Consider the following 14,253-nt stretch of genomic DNA (forward strand, 5'->3'; position numbering starts at 1 on the left):
AGGTAACACCCTGGACTTGAGACTTATGCTAAAGAGGGGGCAGCCTTACCAGACTGAGCCCTTAACCTGTGGGATCTGTAGTAACTCCAGGCAGTTAGTGTCAGAATTGAAACAGAATGTAGTCCACCCGGTCAGTGGCACAGAGAGTTGCAGGATTGGTTGATGTGAGGGAAAAAACCACGTATGTCTGGCGTCAGAAGTGAAGAGTCAGCAAGAGTAGAAAGAAACAGCAGTTTCCTTTTTAACTACTGATACACAAAACAACTTGAATGAGTCTCAAATGAATTTTGCTAAGAGAAAGGAGCCAGCCGTGGGGATTACCTGTGTCAAAACTCAGAACTGACTAATAAATGAACTTAGCAAAGTTGCAGGATACAAAGTCACCAGAAATCTGTTGCTTTTCTGTACACTAACAATGAATAATCCCAAAAGAATATTATGAAAACAATTCCATGTACAATAGCATCAAAATGAATAAGATGCTTAGGAATGAACTTAACCAAGCGGACAAAAGTGCACGGAAAACAAAAATGTTGCTGGAAGAAATTAAAGGCACAAATAAATGAAAAGACATCCTGTATTCAAGAATGAAGACGAGGGGCACCTGGGTGGATTAGTCGTTAAGCGTCTGCCTTCAGCTCAGGTCATGATCCCAGAGTCCTGGGATCGAGCCCCACATCAGACTCCCTGCTCGGCGGGAAGCCTGCTTCTCCCTCTCCCACTCCCCCTGCTTGTGTTCCCTCTCTTGCTGTGTCTCTCTCTGTCAAATAAATAAATAAAATCTTAAAAAAAAAAAAAAAGAAAAGAATGAGAAGATGGGGCACCTGGGTGGCTCAGTCAGTTAAGCGTCTGCCTTCGGCTCAGGTTGTGATCCCAGGTTGTGAGCCTGATGTGGGTCCTGGGATTGAGCCCCACATCAGGCTCCCTGCTCAGTGGGGAGCCTGCTTCTCCCTCTCTCCCCTGTTCGTGTTATCTCTCTCTCTCTCAAATAAATAAATAAAATCTTAAAAAAAAAAAAAAAGAATCTTGAAAAAGAAGAACAAAGTTGGAAGACTCACACTTACCGATTTTAAAATCTACTACAAAGCTACAATAATCAAAACAGTGTGGTACTGGCATAAAGACAGACTGACAGGCCAATAGAGTCGAGTAAACCCAGAAATAAACCCTCACATGTATTGTCAAATGATTTTCAACAAGGGCGGCAAGGCCATTCAATGGGAAAAGGACAGTCTCTTGAACAAATGGTGCTGGGAAAACTGGTTACCCACATGCGAAAGGATAAAGTTGGATCCGTACCTCACACCATATACAAAATTAACTCAAAATGGATCAAAGACCTAAACGGAAGAACGAAAAACTATAAAACTCTTAGGAGCTTCATGACATTGGACTTGGCAATGATTCCTTGGATATGACACCAAAAGCACAAGCAAGAAAAAATAGGGACACCCAGGTAGCTCAGTTAAGTGCCTGCCTTTGGCTCAGGTCATGATCCCAGGGTCTTGGGATTGAGTCCCACATCAGGCTCCCTGCTCAGCGGGAAGTCTACTTCTCCCTCTCCTGCTCCCTCTGCTTGTGCTCTCTCTCTCTCTGTCAAATAAATAAGTAAAATCTTAAAAAAAAAAAAAAAAAAGAAATTGCACCTCATCAAAATTACCAGGTTTTTTTGCATCAAAGGGCACTATCCAGAGAGTGAAAAGGCAATCCACAGAATGGTAGAAAATTTTTGCAAATCATGTATCTGATAAGGGATTAATATCTAGAATATATAAAGATCTAAAACTTAACAACAATAAAAAAGGAACAACCCAATTAAAAAGTGGGCAAAGGAATGAAATAAACATTTCTCCAGAGAAGATATGGGCATACCTCGGCGATATTGCAGGCTTGTTTCCGGAACACTGCAATAAAGCATGTCAGATGGATTTTTTTTATTTCCTGTGCATATAAAACTTAAGTTTACACTACACTGTGGTCTATTAAATGTGCAGTAGCATTATATCTAAAAAGTTCATTACCTTAATTGAAAAATACTTTATTGCTAAAAAATGCTAACCATCATCTGAGCTTTCAGTGAGTTTTAGTCACCGGTCACAGTTTGCCATAACAAATATAATAATAATGAAAAAGTTTGAAAAATTGCAAGAATTACCAAAATGTGACACAGAGACACGAGGTGAGCAAATGCTGTTGGGGAAATGGCACTGATAGGCTTGCCTGATGCAGCCTTGCCACAAACCTTCAATGTGTAAAAAACACAGTATTTGTGAAGTGCAATAAAGCGAAGCACAATAAATAAGGTAGGTGTGCATACAGATGGACAATAAGCACATGAGAAGATGCTCGACACCATTAGTCATTAGGGAAATGCTAATCAAAGGCACAATGTGATATCACCACACTCTCACCAGAATGGCTAATCTTTTTTTTAAAAAATAAGGGCTCCTGGCTGGCTGAGTCAGTAGAGCATGTGACTCTTGATCTTGGGGTTATAAGTTCAAGCCCCACATTGGGTGTAGAGATTACTTAAAAATAAAATCTTTAGGAGGTGTGCCTGGGTGGCTCAGTCAGTTAAGCCCTGCATCTGGCTCCCTGCTTCATGGGAGGCCTGCTTCTCCCTCTCCCTCTGCCCCTAACCCTGCTGGTGCTCTCTCTCACAAAATAAAAATAGATAAAATCTTTTTTAAAAAAAATGAAATACTCAATACTCAAGAATTGAAAGCAAGACTCAAAGAGATATTTGTAAACCAATGTTCACAGCAGCATTATTCACAATAGCCAAAAGCTGGAAATAAGTCAAGGGTCCATGAATTGGTGAACAGATAAAGGAAATGTGGTGTATATTACCAATGGAAGAGTATTCGGTCTTAAAAAGAAAGTGCAATTCTGACACATGCCACCGCATGGATGAACTTTGAAAACATTATGCTAAATGAAATAAGCCAGACACAAAAGGGCAAATATTGTGAAATTCCACTTATATGAGGTCCCTACAGTAGTCTTATTCATAGAGACAAAGTAGAATGGTGGGAGCCAAGGGTTGGGAAAGGGTGGGAAGTTAGTGCTTCATGGGGACAGAGTTGCCGTTTGGGAAGATGAGAAAGTTCTGGATGGTGGTGATAGTTGCACAACAATGTGAGTGTACTTAACTACACTGAATTGTACACTCCGTGAGTGATTAAAAGGGGTAATTGTATGTTATGTATATTTTCCTACAATAAAAAACCCTCATACAGTGTATACTAAAAAGGGTGAATTTTACTGTATGTTAATTGTTTAAAGTAAATTAAAAAAAAAAACCTCTTTATCAAAAACTAATGATGTGATGTATGGTGATTAACATAACAATAAAAAATAAAAAAAAAAAACCTCTTAAGGGGCGCCTGTGTGGCTCAGTCAGTTACACATCTGACTCGATATCGGCTCAGGTCTTGATCTCAGGGTTGTGAGTTCAAGCCCCATGTTGGGCTCCATGCTGAGTGTGCAGCCTACTTAAAAAAAAAAAAGAAAAGAAAAGAAAGAAACTCTTAAGATGGAGTATTCTTCGATCATGAGCTTGGGCCTTTGGTGATAATGCCCATTTATTGAGCATCTGCTGTGTACTGGATGCTAGGTTAGATCCTTTTAGGTATAAAGCAATAATAACAAGACACTTACACTGAATTTTTGCCGTGTACCTGTCACTGTCCCAATGCTTTATGCACAAGGAACCCAGTTATGTCTCCCGCCAACTCTGTGAGTTGTGTTAACAGCCCAGCTCAACAAGGAGAGTGAGGCACAGAGGGGTGGCAAGGGGTTGGTGGCCTCGCTGCCAGAGAACTATGTCCTGCTTCCCAAGGCACAGCCTGGATGTTTTGGCGCCGCTGAGCGCCCCTGGGAAGGGGAGAGGAGCATACCTACATACTCAGGACTCCACCCTTGCCCCAGACGCTGAAGCCAGGTTAGGGAAGGTGAGACCCAAGTCCCAGAGGGCGCCCAACCAGCACGGCTGACCGATACTGCAGCCCCAGGGGGCTCTGCTCACGTAAGCAGGAGCCCAGAGGCCAGGATGGAAAGAGGCTCCCTGGGGCCCTGCTGTTTGTGCTTCCAGGAGCCGCTGTCCCCTGGGCTTCGGAAGGGCAGAGGGGAGGGGATGAGGCCTGGGGAACTACAGCCTGAGTGAGTGTGTGTGTGTGGTCAGGGGTGGGGAGGTCTCAGCTGCCCTCCAGAATTGCACCCTGGGGCTATGTGGAGTCACCCTTCCCTGACCTGCCGCTGCTCAGGGTGGAACAAAGTCGGGCTGGAGGCTGCTCCATTAATGTCCCAACGGGACCCAAGGCCATAAAGCGGAGTCAAGGGCAGCCAACAGGCCTTGACATCACAGCCACGTGCTCAAACACTCCATCACAAGGGGAATAACCTGCCCAAGACTCCCCTTCAGACAGGCTGACCACTTGGTGGCATCCTCAGGCGAAGCTGCCACCTGCCTTCACCCCTCCGGGGCCCCTTGGCCTGCCCACGTGGGCTCCCCAAGCATCGAATTGGGCCTCTGGAGGACGGCGCAGCCCAGGAGCAGATCAAGGCTTCAGAGAGTTCTGCTGCAAGGGGCCAACAGGCAACAAACAAGCCGGGAGGGGAGCAGAAGGAAAAGGAGACACGTCCCAGTTGGTAAAAATCATAACAACAATGAAAGCAGTCAACTGCTGTTAGATGCCACATGCTCGGCACTGCGCTGTGTCTGGACACGTACTAATGCCCCTTCTTCAAGAGAAGTAAACTGAGGTACAGACAGGACGAACAACTTGGCTGGTAGTAGAAGCAGGATTTCAACCTGGGCAGCCAGACTACAAACCTGTACGCTAAATCACCGGGTGTCTGCCTCTCCCCCAGGCAGGCCTGGCATCTCCCTGGGCTCCCTGCCCCACTCCACCGGACTCCCTCGCAGCAGGTGCCAGGCAGCCTTTATGGAAAGGCCTGGCATTTGCTTTGGGAAGGTCACGCAGAGGTCGAGGGCGGGCGCTGGTGTGTGTCTGCCAGGCAGGCGCGTGGTGCCAGGTGACACGGCTGTTTGTAAGGGCTGGGTGTGCACAGGGAGTCTGTGTCTCTGTGAGTCACAGTGTACGTGTGCTCAGGGGTCCCGGCGTGTACAGAGGCCTCTGTGTGCGTTTGTACATTCGAGTGTGTCAGTGCGGTCTGGGCGTTCATGGGCGCCTGCATGCATCTGTGTGTCGATATCCAGGCCTCTGAACCTGGGTGACCTTGGAAGAGTGTACCTGGGTGCCGCACCTCTGCTGCCACCGTGCCCGAGTCCTCCGTGGGCGTGAGGTGTGTTCCTGTGTGTGGCCAGGCACAGGTGGGAAGCCGGCGTGGGGATGTGCCGTGGGGACAGCGCTCTTGCAGGCAGTGTAGTGCACCATCCCGGGTGAGACCGGGGTTTCTGTGGTTTGTGTGTCACCGCACCTACGGGTCAACCGTGAGAGTCTCTTGGTGTCCCCACCAGCTAAGAGACCCATGCCTTACACAGTAAACACTAGGTGACCCCAAATACCCCATGTGTGGGCGTGTCTGTGTGTGTGTGTGTGTGTCCAGGTGTCGGGAGGGGTTGGTGGAGAGAAGCAAGACCAAGGCTGGAGTATCCCGAGACTTCTGAGAACTTCTCTGCTCCAGCACTGTCCAGCTGATTCTAAATAACCTCCAGGAGTTCCAGCAGGAGCCACCCTCCCTCCTCCACCCCAGCTTGGTTTTCAGCCTGGCAGCCCCAGCAAGGAGGGGGTGGGGAAGACTGGAGGCACTGCGCAGAGCAGGGCCAGAGGGACCTGGCTCCAGGCCGGTGGCCTGGGAGTGGAGCCCAGGTGACGCTGGACACCCATATTTGCTGCCAGGATGAATGCCAGAAACCCAGGTTTAGGGGCACAAAGAGGGTGAAGGGATCCCATCTTAAATAGGAAGGGGGCAAGACCCAGCACTCTGTTGGAGGGCTATCACCTGCAGGAAGCCCTTAGCAACACCAAGAATTTTAGAGCCAGGAAAGGGGGTGGGGCTCCAGGCAGACCCTAGAAGCCACTCTGGGGACTCCCCAAGGCAGACTGGGCACCCTCTCCCCCCAGCCAGAGCCCTTGATGGTAAAAGAGGAAATTGGCCGCCCGCCACCCACCTGACAGATCTGCCTGGAGGGTGCCAACGGGTGTCCTCGTCGCTGAAGGAGAAGTGGACCAGGGACTCAAGGCCCGCGGGGGGCAGTGTCAGGTCAGGGGGCCGGGGCCTTGCCCGGGGTGCTGTCCCAGAGCGCATGGGTGCCAAGCGCCGTCGGGGCGAGCATGGGGACAGCGGCACGGTGGTGTGGCGAGCACTGCTCTCAGGCCTGAGGTGTCTGTGGCCACCGCCGGCGCCGCCTCCACACCCGCCCTCCCGGTGACCCCCCCAGGGACGGCCCCGGGCGTTCAGGCGTCTCCGTGTCCCCAGCGCCAGGGAGGGCTCTGCACGGGCCTCCTCCTGCGGAACTCTGAGCACACTTCCCGCCTGCCCCCCTCCCTCCGGGCCTGGGGGGGGTGCCCAGGCTCCGGATTCCCGGGCTCTGGCCCCGGCCCCCCCACCCCCCCGCCACGCCTTGCCTCTGGCCCCGCCTTCCCCCTCTCCCCACTGACGTCGAGCTGGGCCGGCTGGAGCCCTCTGAACGCCGTGCGCCCCTGGGGGAAAGAGACTCCCCCGCGCCCGTGGAGTGCGGGGCCGGTGACAAAAACCCCGGGGAGGGACGACGGATGCGGGGAAGGGGGTGGAGCAGGGACAGGAAAGACAGAAGTGGAGACAGAGACACAGAGAGAAACTCGGAGAGAGGCACTGATTTCCACAAACATACCCCGTCCCCGACTCCACGCGGGGCTCCCGACCCCTCCTCCTCTTCTCTCCCCTCCCGGATCTCTTCCCCGGGTCCAGACGCTGAGCCTGTGCCCGCAGTGTCCTCTCCCAGTATGTCTCTGGACTCAGGTTCCAAACAAGTGCGTGCGGAGAGTAGGGGTTAAAGCGGTAGGCAGACGACCCTCTCCTGGTTCTGGAGAAGCCCCCAGAGCCAGCCTGCTCCCACCTCCGGGCTGTCAACCTCCGTTTCCAAGATAAACGGACACTGGGAAGCCAGACCGGATGTGGTCTCCAGGCTCCTCACCCGCAAGCTTGCAGCCCCCGCATCCCACCCCGGGTCTGGCCAGGAAGAGAAAGTTCATTTGCCCTCCGTGCCCGATGCACCCGGTAACATCACCGTGCCTCCTGGCAAGGCAACCCGCAGATAGCAGCGCTGGCCCCATTTCACAGGCCTTTAGACTGAGGCTAGCAGAACTGAACACACGTCCCCAGAGCACCCTGGATGGCAGGCTGGCCTCATTCCTCCAAAGCCTGACTGCAGCCTCAGGTCTGCACAGGAAGTGGGAGGAACAACGTTTATTGAGTGCCTACTGAGTGCCCTATCAGATATCTCCACAGCAACCCTGGAGGGCAGGGATGATTTTTATCGCTGCCCTGTGACGGAACAAGGGCAGTTAGGCTGGGGAGAGCCAGCTAGGAACCCCAGACCCGGCACGCGCCAGGTGGTCAGGGGAGATTCGAACCCACCGGCGCTGGGCGCACTTACCCAGCCCACGCCTGGCGGCCAAAATCCTGGAAGCTGCGGAGAAGCCGAAGACGCCTGCGGAAAGTTGGGGACGGGATGGCGAAGAAGACCGGCGAGGAGGGCGGCGACCGTGGGCGGCGGGGTGCGCGCGGGACCGGTGGTTCAGGCAGGAACGCCTCGTCCTCTGCAGCCGCCACCGCCGGGAAGGCCGCCAGCTGCAGTTCGGGGATGCGGCGCAGGCCTCGCGGCCGCGCCATAACCACAAGAGGCGCGGGGCGGCCCCGCCTCGGCGGGCGCTGGGGAGCAGAGCCGCCCTCCAGCCCCGCGCAGCCCACGCAGGCCGGCCGCCCAGCCCTGGGGCCCACGGGCCCCACCCCGCCCGGCCGCCTCGGCCCTTCCGGCTTCGCTCTGGGGCCGCCCCGGGGGCGGAGCGGGCCCGGGGCGCCCACGCGGCTGCGGCGGGACACCCCTCAGACCGCAGGGGCACCCGCAGGCCCCTTGAGGTCCTTACAATCGCCGGAAGCGTCTCTACAAACATCTGGGGTGCCCCCCAAATCCCTGGGGTGCTCTCACAAACCGCTGTGGCTCTCACAAACCTCAATGGCGTCCCCAAAGTCCCTCAGATGTCCCCACAATTCCAGGGACTGTGCCAACTATCCCTGAGGCGTCCCCACAGAACCCAGAGGTGCCCCCAAATCCCAGAGTTCCCCCCAAAAGCCAGAGGTGCTCTGAGAGGCCCCACAGACTCTGGGACAATCCCTTAGCTTCCCAAATGTCCCCTACTAGTGTCCTCATTGTTACTGATATATTCCCACAAACCCCAGGGGCACCCCAAGACTCTCAGGATGCACCCGCAAATGAAACTCCTTCAGATCCCAGGACCATCACCAGGTTTCCTCAGATGTCCCCCAAGTCTCCTAGAGCACCCCCACCATCCCTGAGTCAGAGATCCCCAGAGCACCCCTAGAATTTCCCACAGCCACAGAGTATTCCTACAGACTGCATGAGGGCACCCCCCAATTCTAGGACCCTTCACAGATCCTAAGAATGCTTCCACAGTCCCTCAGATGTCCCCCAACCCCCGAGTGGCTCCACAGCTTCCTTTAGATGCCCCCACAAGTTCAGAGACACCAAAATAACCTCGGGGGCGTCTTCAGATTCAATGGGTGTTCCCATAAATATGTAGCTGCCCTAAATTCCTAGGGCACCCCACAGACCCCAGGGACACAACTAGATTCCTCCACAGTTCCTAAGACAGTCCTATAACCCTAGGCTACCTTCCAAAACCAAGATGAACCCACAATCTTTGGGACACCTCCAGAATGCCCCCCCACAGCTTCTGAGACATGCCTTATAACTCTGAGATACTCCTAGGCGCTGAGTGTGCTCACAGCCCCTAGACACTAAGATTCCCCCACTCCTTAGAATCTCTGAGGTATCTTAGAATTGGGGCCCTCCACAGCTCATGAGGTGGCCCCAAGAAGCCGACCTCCCCTGGTCAGAGCAGTAAAAGCAGATAGGGACTTTCTGGAGACTCTGTAGTGGCTCTGCATGCCCAGCCACTATGACTCTGTGGGGGGCACATGATCCCCTTTCACAGATGAAGAAAGGGAGACTGAGGAGGTGAAGATTCTAGAACAAAGTTAGCCAGCTGGTTATAATTCCAGAGACTACCCCAACCTATCTGTGGCTGTTTGGGGTTAGGAAGTGGGAGAAGCTTGTTTTAAATAAGAAAAATGGGGTGCCTGGGTGGCTCTGTCGTTAAGCGTCTGCCTTTGGCTCAGGTCATGATCCCAGGGTCCTGAGATCGAGCCCCACATCGGGCTCCCTGCTCCGTGCGAAGCCTGCTTCTCCCTCTCCCTCTCCCCCTGCTTGTGTTCCCTCTCTCACTGTCCCTCTCTCTGTCAAATAAATAAAAATAAATAAATAAATAAATAAATAAGAAAAATGGAGTGAATCTCTATTTTAGGGCCCTGCCTCTGTAAATACCTTTCTCTACCTGTTGGCTCCGTTGTCATGAGCCCCCGAATTGGCTGGCCTAGGCTTGAGTCTGGCCTCCGGGCACTTCTTAGTCATTTGGCTTTGGGCCAGTCACTTCATTTCATGGAGCCTCAGTTTTCCCACCTGTAAAATTGGCATAATAATGCTATGCATCTCATGAATGGACATGTAAAAAAAAGAAAAGGCTTGGAAAAGCGTTTGGACACAGTAAAGCACTCACTGAATATTAGCTATAATTATCTGACAAAACCTTTTTTGGAGAGCTTATAATATGCAAGCCACTGTACTAGCCAGGAATACAGATGATGAAGATGAAGATGAAGAAGGTGATGACGATGATAGCAGCTAACCCGGACATTCAGCACCTCTATCTCTGATCTCTTTTAATCCTCACAAAAGACCTGCAAAGTGATATACTGTTGTCCCTATTTTACAGATGGGAAAACTGACTCCTGGTGAGAAACAACCTGCTCAAGGTCACACAGCCAGTGAGTGTCTGAGCCAGGCTCTATGCCAGTGTTTGCCACCCTTTATTTCATTAACCCCTCCCCGCCCGGAGGAATAGCCTGCTTAGACAGTCCCGACCCCCTAAATTGCCTTCTCTATGAAATGGTACAGCCCCCCATACACAGGCATACCTCAGAAATACTGCAGGTTCCATTCCAGACCATTGCAATAAAGTCAACATCCCAACAAAGCGAGCCAAACGAATTTTGTGGTTTCCCAGGGCACATAAAAGCCATGTTTACATGACACCGTAGTCTACTAAGTGTGCAATAGCATTATGTCTAAAAAAGTGTAGGTACCTTAATTTAAAAACGCTTTATTGCTAAAAAATGCTGACCACCATCTGAGCTTTCAGCGAGTCGTAATCTTTGCTGGTGCAGGGTCTTGCCTCCATGTTGATGGCTGCTGACCGATCGGGGTATTGTGGGGACTTCTTAAAATAAGAAAACAGTGGGGGCGCCTGGGTGGCTCAGTTGGTTAAGCGACTGCCTTCGGCTCAGGTCATGATCCTGGAGTCCCTGGATCGAGTCCCGCATCGGGTTCCCTGCTTGGCAGGGAGTCTGCTTCTCCCTTTGACCCTCCCCCCTCTCATGTGCTCGCTCTCTCTCATTCTCTCTCTCTCAAATAAATAAATAAAATAAGAAAACAGTGAAGTTTGCCATATGGATTGGGTCTTCCTTTTAGGAGCAGTTTCTCTGGAGCATTTTACCCACCGTAGAACTTATTTCTTTTTTTTTAAGATTTTATTTATTTATTTATTTGACAGAGAGAGAGAGCACAAGTAGGCAGAGTGGCAGGCAGATGGAGAAGGAGAAGCAGGCTTCCCGCTGAGCAGGGAGCCGGATGTGGGGCTCGATCCCAAGACCCCAGGATCATGACCTGAGCTGAAGGCAGCCGCTTAACCGACTGAGCCACCCAGGCGCCCCCGGAGAACTTCTTTCAAAATGGAAGTCAATCCTCTCGACCCCCGCTGCTGCTTTATCATCTAACTTTACGTCCTATTCTAAAGCCTTGTCATTTCAACAATCTTCACAGCCACTTCACTTCTCCCAAACTCCTGTTCCTGCTCACACTTTGACCCCTTCCCATGAGTCAGAATGTTCAGAATGGCGTCGAGGATGGTGAGTCCTTTCCAGAAGGTTTTCAATTTCTTCTGCCCGGATCCATCAGAGGAGTCACGGTCTGTGGCAGCTATGGGTTAACGAAATGTATTTCTCAAATAATAAGACTTTGTAGTCAAAATGACTCCTTAATCCATGGGCTGCAGAATAGATGTGGTGTCAGCAGGCATGAAAACAACATTAATCTCATTGTACATCTCCGTCTGATATCGTCAGTGGCCAGGCGCATTGTCAATGAATAGTCATATTTTGAAAGGAATCCTTTTTTTTTTTTTTTTTTGAGCAGCAGGTCTCAACAGTGGGTTTAAAATATTCAGTAAACCGGGGCGCCTGGGTGGCTCAGTTGGTTAAGCGACTGCCTTTGGCTCAGGTCATGATCCTGGAGTCCCTGGATCAAGTCACGCATCGGGCTCCCTGCTCGGCAGGGAGTCTGCTTCTCCGTCTGACCCTCCCCCTTCTCATGTGCTCTCTCTCATTCTCTCTCTCTCAAATAAATAAATAAAATCTTAAAAAAAAATAAAATAAAGGGGCGCCTGGGTGGCTCAGATGGTTAAGCGTGCCTTCGGCTCAGGTCATGATCCCGGGGTCCTGGGATCAAGTCCCGCATCGGGCTCTCTGCTCCTTGGGAGCCTGCTTCTCCCTCTGCATCTCTCTCTCTCTCTGTCTCTCATGAATAAATAAATAAAATCTTTAAAAAAATAAAATAAATAAAATAAAATAAAATAAAATATTCAGTAAACCATGTTATAAACCGATGTGCTGTCACCCAGGCTTTGTTGTTCCGTTTACAGAGCAGACCGACTAGGTGTAGCCTAATTCTTAAGGGCCCTAGGATTTTCAGGATGGCAAATGAGCAATGGCTTTAACTTAAAGTCACCAACTGCACTGGTCCCTAACAAGAGAGACGCAGCCTGTCCTTTGAAGCCAGGCACTGACTTCTCCTCTCTAGCTATGAAAGTCCTGGATGGCATCTTCCAATAGAAGGCTGCTTTGTCTACGCTGAAAATGTGTTTAGTGTGGCCACCTTCATTAATCGTCTTAGCTCGAGCTTCTGGATAACTTGCTGCAGCTTCTATATCAGCACCTTGCACTTTTATGTAATAGAGACGTCTCCTTTCCTTAAACCCCATGAACCAAGCTCCACTAGCTTCGGACTTGGCTCCTGCAGCTTCCTCACCTCCCTCAGCCTCTACAGAACTGAAGACAGTGAGGGCCTCGCTCTGGATGAGGCTTTGGCTTAAGGGAGTGTTGTGGCTGGTTTGATCTTCCATCTAGACCAAACTTTCTCCAAATCAGCAAAAACGCCATTTTGCTTTCTTATCATTCCTGTGTTCGCTGGAGTGGCACCTTTAATTTCCTTCAAGGCTTCTCCTTTGCCTTCACAACTTGGCTCACTGGTCCAAGAGGCCTAGCTTTTGGTCTATCTCAGCTTCCAACATGCCTTCCTCATTAAGCTTAATCATTCTTAGGGCATAGGGAGGCGCAAGGAAAGGGAGAGAAGGGAAAGGGGAAAAAAAACTGGTTGGTGGAGCTGTTAGAATACACACACAGCATTCATGGATTTCATTTGCCGACTTATAGGGGCCTGGTTCGCAGTGCCCCAAAATGATTACACTGGTCACATCAAGTTGATCACACGTGACCCTAATAAAATAATAAAAACAACGAAAACGCTTGAAAGGTTGCCAGAACTACCAAAATGTGACACACAGAAACAAAGTGAGCAAATGCTGTTGGGAAAATGGTGCCGAGGGACTTGTTCAACGCGGAGGCAATTTGTAAAAAATGCAGTTTTTGTGAGGCGTAATGAAGCGAGGTATGCCTGTGTTGTATATCTGTTTATGTACTATGTGTATATCTGGGCTTTATATATAAATGTAAGGGTTTTGTTTTTTGTTTTTTGTTTTTTTCCCCTCACACATCCACCCAAGAACCAATTTTTGCTCCCTTGGAGGTGATCACCTCGTTGGGAACACAGGGTTTCCCAACCTTGGCACCGTTGACATTTAGGGCCAGATAATCCTCTACCTACTAGTTGCCAGTAGCACCCCCTCAGTCATTAAACTAAAATGTCTCCAGCCTTTGCCACATGTCCGCTGGAGGCCAGACTTGCCCTCAGGTGGAAACTCTTGGTCTCAACCCACTAAGACCCTTTGCGCTGGCCACTGGGACCCCCTTGGTCCAGCTACAAACAGAAAGGAAGAGCATTCTCATTTACATGCCCTTGGGCTTCCCTCCTTTGTTTTGCTGACTCTTCAGTTCAGACTTTGGAAATAGGCTTCTGAATAGGCCCATTTCAGAGACGGGGAAACCTGAGGCCCAGGAAGAAGTGACGTGGCCAGGGTCACCCAGACTAGAAAGAACAGAGCTGGATGATAAGTCCAGTTGTCTGACTCCAGAGACTGGGATTTTAGCCACTAGGCTACACAGGCCCTTCATGGTTCAGTCTCCTGCCAGCTCAGTGACCTTTGTCCTTTCCTAAAAAGTCAGAGACAAATTAAGGCCTAAAGCCAACCCTGACCACAGCCTGTAAGGCTCTATATGAGCTGCCCTGTCACCTCCCTGCCTCATGTCTTTCCCCGCATCCTTGTTCACTCCTGCCACCTTTGCCTCTCTACTTTTCCTCTAACATAACAGACATGCTCCTACTCCAGGACCTGTGAACTGGCTGTTCCCTCTGCTTGTCACCTTCTTCATCAGGCTCACTTAGCATCCAATGTCACTTCATTTAGGTCTGTACTAAAATGTCACCTCCTCAGAGAGCCCTTCCCTGACCCCAGGATCCCTCTTCTCTTCCTGTCCCCTGTGTCACCATCTGGAATTATCATATGCCTTTACTTGCTATTTCTTCCTCATCCACTAGCCTGAGAACTCCAGGACAGGAGGGACGGGGGCTCTGTCTCATTCTTTGCCACAGCCTGAAGATGCTCACTGTGTGTGGCATGAATGGCCCCATTCCAGATGAGGAAAATGAGGCTCGGTCAGGTGGATTCTCTCCGCAGGTCAAGGGCAAAGGCTGGATTTGAGCTCTTACTCAGGAGT

General features: G+C 50.8%; 1 protein-coding gene across 4 annotated transcripts in view; it reads right to left on the minus strand.

Annotated features, from left to right (window-relative positions):
- PDE4A (phosphodiesterase 4A) overlaps window positions 1–14,253 on the minus strand; it is a 46,091-nt gene that overhangs the window by 23,721 nt on the left and 8,117 nt on the right. The window contains exon 1 of one of the 4 annotated variants that reach the window (XM_036109266.2): window positions 7,604–7,938. The exons of 2 other annotated variants lie outside the window; for them this stretch is intronic. In XM_036109266.2, coding sequence (XP_035965159.2) covers window positions 7,604–7,839 — 236 coding nt within the window. In that variant the 5' untranslated portion in view covers window positions 7,840–7,938. Of the gene's footprint in view, window positions 1–6,136; window positions 6,289–7,603; window positions 7,939–14,253 lie in introns of those variants that run through there. One more of the 4 variants, XM_036109263.2, reaches the window with a different exon arrangement.

The sequence above is a fragment of the Halichoerus grypus genome, chromosome 1 (assembly GCF_964656455.1).
Source record: "Halichoerus grypus chromosome 1, mHalGry1.hap1.1, whole genome shotgun sequence".
NCBI lineage: Eukaryota > Metazoa > Chordata > Mammalia > Carnivora > Phocidae > Halichoerus > Halichoerus grypus.